The sequence below is a fragment of the Streptopelia decaocto genome, assembly GCF_964273445.1.
Source record: "Streptopelia decaocto genome assembly, contig: HAP1_SCAFFOLD_60, whole genome shotgun sequence".
Classification (NCBI taxonomy): domain Eukaryota; kingdom Metazoa; phylum Chordata; class Aves; order Columbiformes; family Columbidae; genus Streptopelia; species Streptopelia decaocto.
The window spans coordinates 328,350-341,900 of NW_028116017.1; the positions used below are offsets into that span (position 1 = coordinate 328,350).

General features: G+C 51.5%; 1 protein-coding gene and 1 long non-coding RNA gene across 2 annotated transcripts in view; both read right to left on the minus strand.

Annotated features, from left to right (window-relative positions):
• LOC309452444 overlaps positions 1–13,551 on the minus strand; it is a 259,074-nt gene that overhangs the window by 194,102 nt on the left and 51,421 nt on the right. The gene's annotated exons all lie outside the window — the stretch shown is intronic.
• On the minus strand, positions 6,958–7,920 carry LOC309452447 (olfactory receptor 14I1-like; the record flags this gene model as incomplete). Its single annotated transcript, XM_082077068.1, has 2 exons — positions 6,958–7,266; positions 7,627–7,920. The coding sequence occupies 2 exons, from the start codon at positions 7,918–7,920 to the stop codon at positions 6,958–6,960; spliced, it is 603 nt and encodes a 200-aa protein (XP_081933194.1).

Consider the following 13,551-nt stretch of genomic DNA (forward strand, 5'->3'; position numbering starts at 1 on the left):
TATCTAGGATTCTGTATCTGGGATGTTGTATCTGGGATACTGTATCTGGTATAGTGTATCTGGGATACTGTATCTAGGTTGCTATCTGGGATGCTGTATCTTGGATGCTGAATCTGGGATGCTGAATCTAGGATGCTTTTTCTCGAATGCTGTATCAGGGATGCTGTATCTTGGATGCTGTATTTAGGATACTGTGTCTGGGATGCTGTATCTGGGATGCTGTATCTAGGATACTGTATCTAGAATGCTGTATCTGGATTACTGTATATGGGATGCTGTATCTGGGATACTGTATCTGGGATGCTGTATCTCAGATGCTGTATCTGGGGTGCTGTTTATTTCTACCCTCTCCTATCTCTCTGTCTAAATCAGTTCTTGTGTGGCTGTCCCTTTTGGATGCTGGACCTCATCAGATCCAGCTTACACACACAGCTGAGGAAAGTGTTTTGCTGTTTATTAAACTGTGCAGTGTTTGCACAGGAGAGCAGGTGGAGCTGATGCACAGGAGCTGCAGCATCTCCTGCAGAGCTCAGTGGAGAAGTCTGATGTAGGAAAAGTGATGCAATCTCTTGTGGCCAGTGAGGGTACCGACAGAATGGGATGGGGGTGAGGAGCCAGGTTGTCCATACAGTGTCCAGCCTCAAGGGACTGTTCTCCTGCCTGTCCAGATGTCTTCAGGAGACGCTCGGATCAATGTCCAGTGTTTAATGCTGCTGTCACTTCTTCTATACACTGGAAAATGACAGAAAACGCCCTGGGAAGAAGAAACATCCTTTATGAAATCTTCTTTGAAATCTTCATCAGCAAGTGTCCCTTTGAAACCTCTTTAGTTAGTTCAACAAGGCTTGAAGATCTGAAGAAAATAACGGAAAGAAACATTGCTTGTTAGGGCTTTCTGTGTTTTAATGAGCCCCATGGTGTATTTGGTGCTGAGTCCATGAACCTCAGATACCAAGGACAGACTGAAGAATCTGCTCAAGAAGTCCAAGCCAGAAGCAAACTCCAAAGTACCTTGCAGCATTAATGGGCCCCACTGAGGGCTGTTACTGACAAAGCCTCCCCAGGGACTCGTTAGAGCAGATAATTGGAGGCAGTGATTGCATCAGGCAAAGGCAAAGTGCAGCAGCTCTGATGCTGAGAAAACCCTTGGTTTGTCTGATGAAGGACAATGGCCAAGCCTTGACACCCTGCCCCTAGGAAGGGAGATCCTGTCCCTCACGTGTGGCTCAGGTTCTTCCTGGGGCTGTGGGGAGTGCGATGCCCAGTGCAGGACAATGGTGTGACACTCCCTGGGGGTGCAAGGAGGCAATGGGGTGCCATGGCCATGACAACCATGTGTCTCCTCTTAGGCCTCGCTGGCAGGGACATCAGCCATAGCCAGTGGGAAAAAGACCTTGGCTCTTGCAGGGACATCCAGCTTTGCCAGCGCCCTTGGCCATGTCCACCACGGTCCATCCTGCACTGTCCCAGGCCTGTGGCTGTTTCCCCACAGGCTGCAGACACCCCATTCACTTCCCCACCTTGTTCTCACCCCAGTGTGTCCCCACCTGTGCTTCTGTCTCTCCATCCTCACCAGCTGTTCCTGGAAACACAAAGTCATGGCTGATCCAGAGTCCCTCTGAATTACCACAGCACTCTGCTCAGAATGACATTTCTTCATCCTGAGCTCCACTCTGGACCTCCAGAGCTGCAGTTTCTGATGGTTTTCCTTTCTCATGCTGTTTCCCACTCCAAAAAAAAAACAACAAAAACAAGTGCCATCATCTTGGAAAGTGATTTTCAAGAGTTCTTGAGCCACTACTATCCTTCCCTCTCAATGTTCTACCCCAGCCAGCAACTAAGACCACAATAGCTGCTCATGTAGTCCCTCAACCTATTAAGTGCGATATGGAAGATAACCGAAGGGAATGGAGAAACCCGTGGGTTCAGAAATAGCATTTTAATAAGACAATAAAAATAATATAATATACTACTACTACTATATATATAATTAAATGAAATTTAAAAATTAAAATGAAATATAAAAAATCAAACTAAATTAAATTAAGAAAATATACTCAGTCATGTAACTCCAGTCACACGGAACAGCCAGTCCTGGAGAAAGGAGCACCTTGGTCCCAAACAACCAATCCCAGCAAGACAGAGCAAAAAGGCCCAAGGGCCAACTGCAAAATGGCAGAAGAGCAAAAAACTCACTCAAAACTCCCAACAGAACGGAACTTCCAAACTAAACTAACCAAAGTACCTGGCAAATCTGAACTAAGGGAAGTAACCAGCCAGAAATGTCAGCTCCAGCTTTATACTGAGTATGACACTAATTGTAGGTGTGGGAATATAAGGGAAGATTGGCAAGAAGGAGATTTGTAAATACACTTAAGTGACTGTACCCAGAGTTTAGAAAACACAAATCACACTAATTTAGGTTTAGCCTTGTGTGCTTCACAAGTTGAACCTCTGTCTTTATAGAACATAGACTTGTGAAATCTTAAAGGCACCTCTGCAAACATCCTTGAAATTCCTACTATACTCAATGACAGGAAGATGTGCCAGGGGAGGGTCATGTGGGACATGAGGAAAAGGTTCTTCACCCAAAGGTGCTGGACACTGAACAGGCTCCCCAGGGAGGTGTCATGGCCCCAACCTGACAGTGTTCAAGAAGAGACTGGACAATGTCCTCAGACACACGGGGTGACCTGTGGGGTGTCCTGTGCAGGGACAGGAGTTGGATTTGATGATCCTTGTGAGTCCTTCCAACTCAGGACATCCTATGATTCTATGAAACACTAGGTCAAAAGTCCATGTTTTCATTGTACACATGAGATGTAAACACATGGCTCAGGGCTCTTCCGGGGACCGTGGGATATGGGTGTGCAAGGCCCAGGAAAGGACAACACTGGTAAACAACTTTCGGCTTCCCCAAGGGGCTGCAAGGAGGCAGCGAGGCCCCAGTGCCATGAGGACAACATGTCTTCTCTTAGACCTTTTTGCAGAGACAACTGCCATGGCCAAAGGGACAGAGACCTGGGTTCTGTGGGTCCCTTCCAGCCTTGCCAGCGCCCTTTGCCATCTCCACCACAAGCTGTTCTACACGGTGCTACCCCTGCCCCTCTTTCCCTGCAGGCTGCAGACACCCATCTCGCTTCCCCACCTGCTCTCACCCCAGCATTTCTGCACCTTCACTGCTGTGTCTGCACCCTCACTGGCTGCTCTTTGGAACACAAACCATGGGCTGATCCAGCTCCCTCTGGGTGACCTCTTGCCCCACAGCACTGCTCTTCCAGTGACATTTTTTCTTCCTGATAACCAGTCTCTGCTTCCCCATCTGCACTTGGTGGCTTTGTTTTTTTTTCTCTGTTGCTTTTCCCACTACTTTGGAAGCTTTGCCACTTCAGAAACTGCCCAACAAGCAGAGATCCCAACCTGTTATTCTTCTAGTCGTCTTGCACTTGACCCGAGAGAAGTAATCTCACCATGATCTCCTAAATTCCATGAGTGCTGCTGGCCTTTCAGCTTCTCTGATTCACACAACCATGTCCCTTCTGCTGTCCCGTCATGTTCTCAGGTGGGATGGATGTGACAACCTGTCTCCAAGATCTCTTCCGGGGTAGGATCTGTCATATTTAGGCTGAGGTTCTTTTCCAGCCATGTCCCTGCTGGATTCTGCCTGGATTATGAGTGTCTGAGACACAACTGGCCTCATAATACCATAAATGCTGTCCAGGTCCTCTGGGCCTGTTCAGAGAGAACAGCAGGCCAACATGTTGATGGGCTCTCTGTGCACCTCAAAGCTTTCCTGACCATTTTTCTTAATGCTCCACTTGCACCCAACCTGTCTGGTCCTTGAGCTGTACATGAGGGGATTTAGCAGGGATGTGGGGAAGGAGTAGAAAAAAGACTTTGTCAAACCATCTTGGGAGGGCTGTTCTGAGAATCCCACAGTCCAGGATGAGGGTGCTGGAGAAAACAGTGGCACTGGTGAGGTGAGAGGTTCAGGAGGAGAAGGCCTTGTGCCTGTCTACGCTGGAGTAGAGAGCAGTGATGCATTCATGGGATGCCCATGTGAACAGGAAGGGGACAAATGGCTGTATAATACAAACAGAAAACTATATCTGTGGCAAGGATGAAGCGATCACTGTAGGGGATAGAAATCCCCATAGCCAAGGTGCAGCTGCCTTCTGGAGACAGACTGTCCAGCCTGTGACTCTTGCAAAATGAAGCGGGTGGCTTAGGGACAACACTGGTTGCAGGATGTGGCCACCAGAAAACAAAGAAATCAACAACACAACACCTCAGCACTCAGTACAGGCAAGAGCTGCAGGAAATAGTGGTGACAGTGCTGCAAGCAGAGATGGTGCCGTCATCATTCAGAAAGCCGGGCAGCAGCTGGGTCTGGGTGCTGGAGCTGATGCAGGTCTCCAGGGAGGTCACACTGACCTCGGTTCAAGGAAGCACATCCAAGTGCTGCATTCAGGTAGTTTCTTGAGGAAGTTACTCTCAACATGAAGTGACCTTGACCCATCCCACAGGCCTCCATGTCCTCCACAGTGATAGCTGAGGCATTTGTGGTCATTTGGGCTCATTTCCCCCCACAAACACTGTGTGCATGCTCCCATCTGCCCTCTGTGCACACTCAGGCTTCTGACTAGTCACTCAGAGTCCTTCCACGGAGGGACAAACAGCCTCTCTCAGCTGTGGTGAGAGGACAATAATCAAAATGGTGGTTGCAATGGGCTGATCTGTGACGAACGTCTTGGGACAGCTGCCACAGCGTGTCCAGGAACATGGGCACAGGCCAGACCATGCTCTCCTGGTCTTTTATGTCTCTCCCAGCAGGCCTGGCCATGGGAGACCACTGCTGTGTGCCCCACAGAATCACAGGCTTGTTTGGGTTGAAGAGACCTCTGGAGATCATCCAGTCCAACTCACCTGCTAAAGCAGGTTCACCCAGAGTAGATCGCACAGGATCAAGTCCAGGCGGGTTTGAATGTCTCCAGAGAAGGAGACTCCACACCTGCTCTGGGCAGCCTGTTTCAGGGCTCTGTCACCCTCCAAGTAAGGAAGTTTATCCTCATATACAGATGGAACCTCCTGTTCTTCAGCCTGTGCCCGTTGCCCCTCATGCTATCATTGGGCACCACTGAAAGTAGTCTGGTCCATCCTCTTGACACCCACCCTTGAGATCCCCTCTCAACTTCTCCAGCTGAACAAACCCCCTCTCTCAGGCTCTCCTCATCAGAAAGATGCTCCAGACCCCTCATCATCTTTGTAGCCTGCCGCTGCACTTTCTCCAGTAATTTCTTGTCCTTCTTAAACTGGGGAGCCCAGAACTGGACCCAGTAACTCCAAATGCAGCCTCACCAGGGCAGAGTAGAGGAGGAGGCTTCACCTCCCTTGACCTGCTGGTCACATTCTTCGCAACGCACCCCAGGTACCATTGGCCTTCTTGGCCACAAGGGCACATTGTTGACTCATGGTCAACCTGCTGTCAACCAGAACTCCTAAGTCCTTCTCCACAGAGCTGTTTTCCAGCAGGTCTGCCCCTAACCTGTAGTGGTGCCTGGGGTTATTCCTCCCCAGGTGCAGGACTTGCCCTTGTAGAGCTTGGGTTCTCCTCTGTCCAGTCCTTCAACCTGTCCAGGTCTCGCTGGATGGCAGCACAGCTGGTGTGTCAGCCCTTCCTCCCAGTTTGGTGCCCCCACCCTCCATGCTCACACACTTCAGCTTTTCACTGGTGTTTCCCTCTCTGGAGCACTTTCCAGCCCAGCCCAGCAGAGAAGCTCCATATGGGCAGACCCTGTAGAATGAAATGGAGGAAACAGAGGTCAGTGACAGTGTCTATCTGTCTGCTACGCTCAGGCTATCCAGGGACAGCACAGTCTGATCCAAGTTGTCACCCACAGGCAAAGGGTATCTCTTTCCATGTCTGCACACAAATAGTGCCCTGCTCTTCTCCTGGGATGTCCCATCTCCCCACAGAGCCTTTGCCCAAGGAGAGCACACCTGCACTGGCCTGGCTGCCATTCCTGCACCCTGTCCCCACGCTGCCCACAGCCCCGAGCTGGGGGTTTTACTCTGTAGATCAAGTGGGCTGTGGTGACTCTGCGGGGCCATACTGGTCAGGCTGGGAGGCAGCCCCAGCTGATGGTGGTCACTGCCACTGACCACGTCCCACACAAGCTCTTGGGTGGCCATGGAGACTGCTCAGAGGGACCCTGCCTTATTCACCTTGTGCATGGGTGCTGGCCACCAACAAGCAACACCTGAGCAACCAGCATGAAGTCCCTCGAAAGCCACACTGGAACCATGATCTCCTCACACTGAGCCCACAGAGAAACAAGCAAAGCAACGAGCCTCTTGAGGGTCTGCTACTAAGGAATGTTCTTCAAGGAACTTTGGAAGAAGACCTAACCCTTGAGGCACTGTGCTAAGGAGATACCCTTGCTGATGGAGATGCTGTTCTGAGGCCAGCTCGGTCACAGCAGTGCCCACCGCCTGTCCTGGTCACAGGACTGACACACAGCAGGACGGCGGCCAAGCCTTGGGAGTGCTCAGGCCTTGCAGCAACACAAGGGATGAGAAGGAGAGTGTGGGAGTGGAAAGAGAAGGACTCTGGGAAGAAAAAGGCTGGTGCTGCCTGGCAGAGCTGCTCTGCTGGGACTGTTTCCTCCATCTTCGCACACAGACACCTTGTGTTGAGCTTCACAAAGGTTGCAGAGGAAGGATCTCAGACAAACAATTCACTGCAGGGTCATTTATTTTTTTTAAATACACAGAGAGCATGACTTCTCATTTACAAGGTCTTTGACTTGATCTATGAAGGTGGACAGAGATGTGGGATGAATAATAACATTTCTTTGAGTTAAAAAAGCAAAACCAAACAAGTCTTCCCCCAAATCCAAAAATTCATCTAAAACTACAAAACATAAAAAAGACAGGTTGGACCTGTCATGAGTCATGTCATGAGTGATATAGAGAAGATGGGAAGTTTAATGCCTTTGAAAAGAATCCAGGCATTAGTTGCTTCAAGGCATCCTTGAGCTCCTGGTTCCTCATGCTGTAGATGAGGGGGTTCACTGCTGGAGGAACCACTGAGTACAGAACAGACACCAACAGGTCCAGCGATGGAGAGGAGATGGAGGGGGGCTTCAGGTTGGCAAACACGGCAGTGCTGACAAAGAGAGAGACCACGGCCAGGTGAGGGAGACAGGTGGAAAAGGCTTTGTGCCGTCCCTGCTCAGAGGGGATCCTCAGCACGGCCCTCAAGATCTGCACATAGGATACCACAATGAACACAAAACAGCAAAACGATAAACAGACACTGACTACAAGAAGCCAGACTTCCCTGAGGTAGGAGTGTGAGCAGGAGAGCTTGAGGATCTGGGGGATTTCACAGAAGAACTGGCCCAGGGCATTGCCCTTGCACAGGGGCAGTGAAAATGTATTGGCCGTGTGCAGCAGAGCATTGAGCAACCCAGTGGCCCAGGCAGCTGCTGCCATGTGGCCACAAGCTCTGCTGCCCAGGAGGGTCCCGTAGTGCAGGGGTTTGCAGATGGCAACATAGCGGTCGTACGACATGATGGTGAGAAGTGAATATTCTGCTGTAGCACAGAAAAAGAAAAAAAAGATCTGTGCAGCACATCCTGAGTATGAGATGTCCCTGGTGTCCCAGAGGGAATTGGCCATGGATTTGGGGACAATGGTGGAGATGCAGCCCAGATCGAGGAGGGCGAGGTTGAGCAGGAAGAAGTACATGGGGGTGTGGAGGTGCTGGTCACAAGCTATGGTGGTGATGATGAGGCCGTTGCCCAGGAGGGCAGCCAGGTAGATGCCCAGGAAGAGCCAGAAGTGCAAGAGCTGCAGCTCCCGTGTGTCTGCGAACAGCAGGAGGAGGAACTGGGTGATGGAGCTGCTGTTGGACATTTGCTTTTCCTGAGCACGGGACGCTGTCATAGGAGAAAAAAAAAAAAAGACAGTGAGAAGCCAGGGAAGAGTTCTCTGACAAAAATCAAACCAACTCCCATAGACCCTCCCCTGTCACACACAGACACTCTTTTGTTTTTCTAGGAGTACCTTTTTCAGCACTGTGGCTGCAGCCCTGCTTGGGCTGGAAAATGTGCAACCAAGAGCAGGGCCTGTGCCCATGGGTCGTCGATAAGTCAGCCCAGCTCTGCAGAAGTGGGGCCACGGGAATGGTGGAGACTGTCCTGGTTCTGCTAACACAGAAGGGCTGTCAGCACTTGCTTTCCCAGTGATAGGGAACAGAGAAGGTGAAGGTAGTTTAGGAGTTCCAGGTTTTTTTACACCTCCCCCCATATTCACTGCAGAGTCTTGTTGGGTGTCAGAAACCCTCAGCATTTCTGCTGCACTCAGGGAGAACAGAGTGAGCCCTGCAAGACCAGAGGGTGCCTGTGGGTCAGTGCAGAGTGAGGGCATCTGCTCTGTCCCTCTCTCTTGCTCCAGCTGCCCTGGGCTGGCACCTTTCTGACATGGGGGCTGATCATACTCCCACGTTAACCTGAAAAGCCACCAGGCACTGCTGAAAGCAGAGGGACCCACCTAAAACCATGACATGTCTCACCCTTTCCTAAGGTCTCAGCACCCCACGCTTAGCCCAGGACACACACAGCTCATTCCCCAGCCCCACAGACTGCATTGCCCACAGCCCACAGGTCAGAGCAAAGCTGGGACACGTGTGCCCATGGACACACCTGCAGGAAAGGACCCACAAGATCAGGCTGTGACTCTGCAGCTGAAACTGCCATCCCCAGAGAGCCTGACAGCAAGAACAAGATCCCAACAGCAGTGACCCAGAGCAGGGGAGCAAGAAGGAAAATGCAGTGAGGGTGGGTGTGAGAGAGGCCAGGGCAGAGGCAGCCGGGCACTCAGACAGCGTCACCCTTCCCCAGCTGTGCAGCCACCTCCCAGACACCAACATTGCCGGGCAGCTGCTCTCAGCCCCTGTGCTCTGCAGAGGAACTGGAGCTCTGGCTGCACAGGAGCTGCTTCATGCCTTGGAGCCCCCGGCCCTGAGGGCAGAGGCTTTGCTGGGTGGGAGAGGAGGCCAGGGGGCTGCTCACAGGAGGGATCTGCACTGCAGGGGATCACAGGGACTTTTCTCTGTTCTCCCTCCCATAACAATTCCGGGTTTGGTTTCCTCTCATTTCTGATCATTTCCCTGCTGCCTGGAGATTCTCCCCTGGGAGGTGTTTCCCTGTCCATGTCTCTTCCCTGTCAGTGCTCACAGACCATCCCACCCTCTGTGCCCTCCCTCTGGCCCTACAGATCCTGCCTGTTCACAGGGCACTGCCTGGGGGCATCTTCCTGTTTGCAGGCTGGAAAACAGATTACAGATTAAGTGTAAGGTGTCCAGCAAAGGTGATGCTGGTTCTGCATAGGCAGAGGAGAGGCAAGGCATGCCAGGATTCTCTTGAAGACCTACTGCAGTTCATGTGTCTCAAGTATTTGTTTAAAATTAAGAACTGCCTTAATCACCACCCATTCCCCAGAGTAGGAGACTGAAAACACAGCCTCGGGGAGGTTCCTTATCTTTGTAGTACTCTTTGTCTTCTCCTTGAAACCTCCTCTTGTCAATATTCTGGAATGAGCTGGAGCTGTGAGCAGCCCCGACCCACGGAGAACCCAGCAGCAGAAGGACCCTGCCCTGCCAGGGGTCGCTCCTTCCTGCCACAGCTTCTCCCCTCAGTGTTGTTGGGATCCCCCAGGCAGGCTGAGCGCTGACCCTGGCAGGCGGCAGAGTCCCTGCCCGGCACAGCCCTGGGGTGCAGGGACCCTGCTCTGCAGGACAGCCCTGGGCACCCCTGCCTGCACATTTACATTTACACCCCCACAGCCACCCTGGGGAGAACGCAGTATTCACGTCTTGTCACTGATAGTGCAGAAGGCAATCCCTGCTCTGCAGCACATCCTCCCCTCTGATCAGAGAACTTCTGAGAGCTGTACTTACACCTCTCACAGGCTCTGCAAAGTGTCAGCTTTCTGAGATCCTACCATGATTTGCAGGTTCACTGCCCTGCAGCCACAGGCTTCATATCTGTGTGGATTTCATTTCCAGTGATCTCTCAGCATCCTCCCAGCCCAGACTGCGTTTCCCTCTCTCTGCCTGTCTCCCGTGCCCTCGGTGCTGCAGGCAGAGCCCTCAGCCCTGCTGCGTGTGCAGAGGAGCTGCTCCTGGGCAGAGCTGTCTCTCTGCAGCGCTGCCGCTTCCATGAGCTCCCTGTGTCCCAGGAGCCCAGCTCAGCTCAGCAGCACAGGAGCAGCCCAAGGCGCTTTAATGACCCCTCTGGTGGGTTTGGGGCTGTGTCCATGGACCTCAGACCCTGAGGGGAACGTGAAGAAACTTCGCAAGAAGTCAAAGTCAGATTCAAACTCCAAAGTTTTCTGTAATATAAACGGGTCCCACTGAGGGACACAACTGAAGAAATGACCCCGGAGTCTGGTTAGTGCAGAAAACTGGAGGCAGTGATGACAGGTCAGGAAAATCAGTGTAAAGGTCTCTCTTATGCTGAGTAAACCTGGATGTGTTTCATTAACCAAAGGACTAAGTCCTGACCCCCAACCCTGGGGAGTCAGATCCTGTCCCTCCCACGTTGCCCAGGCCCTTCCTGGGACAGTGTGATGTGGGGCTGTGCAAGGCCAAGGGCAGGACTATGGTCCCACACCTCCCAGGATCCTGGCTGGGGACAAGGCGGGTTTTGGAGCTCATTGACAACATCTTCCTGACATGGGTGACTGAGGAGTCAGTGGGGTGAGGGGCCCTGTGGGACTTCACACTTATAAACCAGAAAGAGTTGGTCAGGATGGAACAGTCAGGGATGGGAAAGTGGAGCTGAGGCTCCTGGGAGATGAGAACAAGGCCAAGAGCAGGATTTCAGCAGAGCAGGATTTGGCCTGCTGAGGGACCTGCTTGAGTCCTGTGGGATATGACCTTGGTGTCTGCAGTGCTTTTCTCTCACATCTCCTCCCTCCTCTCTCCCACCTGCTGCTGTGCAGCGTTTTTTACCCTTTCTCAAATACAATATCCCAGAGGTGCTGCCAGCATCACTGAGTGGCTCAGATTTGGCAAGGAGTGGGTCCATCTTGGAGCAGCTGACATCAGCTCTGTCTGACGTTGGTCAAATTTCTGTTGTCTTCTCAGAGAGGTGACAACTGTAGCACAGCCACACTCACCCCCAGTTCCAAGACTTTGGCATGGAAACCCAACATAGGGTGAGACATGTTCGGGTGTTGCAAACTACTTGACAATGGAGAAGTAATGGAAAAGATCTTCTGTCAGCAAAGCAAGGAAATCTCCAGTCAATGAGCAGATTCCTATGGGGAACTCTAATTGCCGTGACATTCATTGGTCAGGCAAATCTGCCAACAGTCCAGAGGATCTCTGGCCAATTGCTTAACATGTCTGCCTGCTGGGCCAAAAAGAGTGATACTCACCTGGATCTAGAACTGGGAAACAAGGCAGAGCTGGTGAAGGATGTGAACATCAGTGTCCACCTTGTCTGTTGTGACCAGGCCGCAGTGAGGTCCCAGGCACCAGAGGGGAGCACCTGGACTTGAGAAAAATTTACCAGGTCCCAGGGGTCAGGGCTCAGCCATTCTGATGATGAACAAGCATCAAAGGCTCACATGGCATCAGAGCCACCTCCACATGGCCCTCACCACCTGGAACCAGTGTCTCCAAGTCTTTCCTTCACCAGCCCCCAGGGACAGGGACCTGCACTGGTTGTTTCCTTCACAGCTGTGTCAGTGATGGCCCTTCAGGGGGTCCCAAATACCCCCAGAAACTTGGGGTTTGCTTCTGCTTTTAACTTCATTGGAGGCTTGTTCATTCTCTCAGTAGCTGCAGCTCAGGATCATGGAACCAGAGGGCTCATTGACATCGAAAATGCTCTTACAAGCCAATGCTCTGTGCATCATTTTCCTAAAGGCTTCAAGCTGGGTGTGGATGATTAGAGATTAGCACCTGGATCTGGAACTGGAACACAAGGAAGAGCTGGTGAGGGATGTGAATATCAGTGTCCACCTTGGCTGTCATGACCAGGACACAGAGTGGTGCTTGGCACCAGAGGGGAGGGAGGAAGGCCAGCAGCAGAGCACAGGCTGGTGGGCTCCGGAGGAGAAGACTTGGACATACTGGGGGATGGTGGGCAAAGTGGTGACATGGAAGTAGATCTGAGGGGTGAAGGAGCTCAGGAAATCTGATAATCCTTACAGGACAGCCTGCTCCAAGCACAAGAATGACCTCCCCAAGCACACATGAACAGAAGCATTTATCTTGTGAGGCTGCTCCTCTGCACTGATGGAGCTGCAGGGCACAAAGGCAGCACACAGGAAGTGGGAGCAGGGGAATCTAAAAAGGAGGAATTGAGAAACCTTGTCCATGGATGTGGGGATGATGCCATAGCTGCCCTGGACTTGATACCTGCACGGGAAGGGCAGCAAGATGAGCTGACAGAGCTTAACTTGCAGTAAGAAAATAGACAGGGTGAACGTGGGCCTGCTGCTGAACTTCATAAGAGTGGAATCAGATGGGATTGAGGTTCTTCATGGCTTCTTTGCCTCCATCTTCACCAGCAAGGTCTCCTGGGACTTTGTTCCTGAACTCAGGAGCCTGGAGAACACCCAGCAGTGGATGGGGCTCAAGTCAGGGGTGACCTGAGCAAACTCAGACACCATTACGGAGCAGGAGATGGGTCACTTGACCAGCTCCTGAGCACAAGTGTTGCTGTGCTGTGGCACCTGAGATTGCCAGGAACACCCACCTCTTGGTCCAGAGGAGTGTGACTCCTCTTGAGGTGTCCTGGCCTGTCTCCTCACTCACATGGTGATTTAGTTATGCACTTTTCTGACATATTCAGTCTTCATCAGGAGATGCAACACATCAATATGACCTGGACGCTGCTGATACCACCTGTTCTGGAAAGGGAGGGAAGGGCGAGCAGTGAAGGAAATAGAAGAAATTTGGCTTTATTGCTATTTATTATGGAAATGCTCTCTGTTTGGCTGTTCCTGAAATTTCTCTAATCATCCACACCCAGCTTGAAGCCTTTAGGAAAATGATGCACACAGCCCTGGCTTGTAAGAGCATTTTCGATGTCAATGAGCCCTCTGCTGCCATGATCCTGAACTGCAGCTACTGAGAGAATGAACAAACCTCCAATGAAGTTAAAAGCAGAAGCAAACCCCAAGTTTCTGGGGGGTATTTGGTATACTATGATTTAGGAGAGCCAGGACAGTTGTGCCACACAACAGCAGCATCTGAGGGAAGCTGGAGGTGATGGAACTGAAATGGTTTCATCCTAAATCATAGAATCATAGAATCACTGAGGCTGGAAAAGACCCTTAAGAACATGGAGTCCAACCGTAAATCAAACACTGCCAAGTCCACCACTAAACCATATCCCAAAGCGCCACATCTCCATGTCTTTTAAACACCTCCAGCAATGGAAGCTCCAATCCTGAGCTGGCAGGACACCACTGGCTGCAGTTTGACATAAGATACTGGTCATGGCTGTGAGTTCAGCCCTTGCTGGCAGA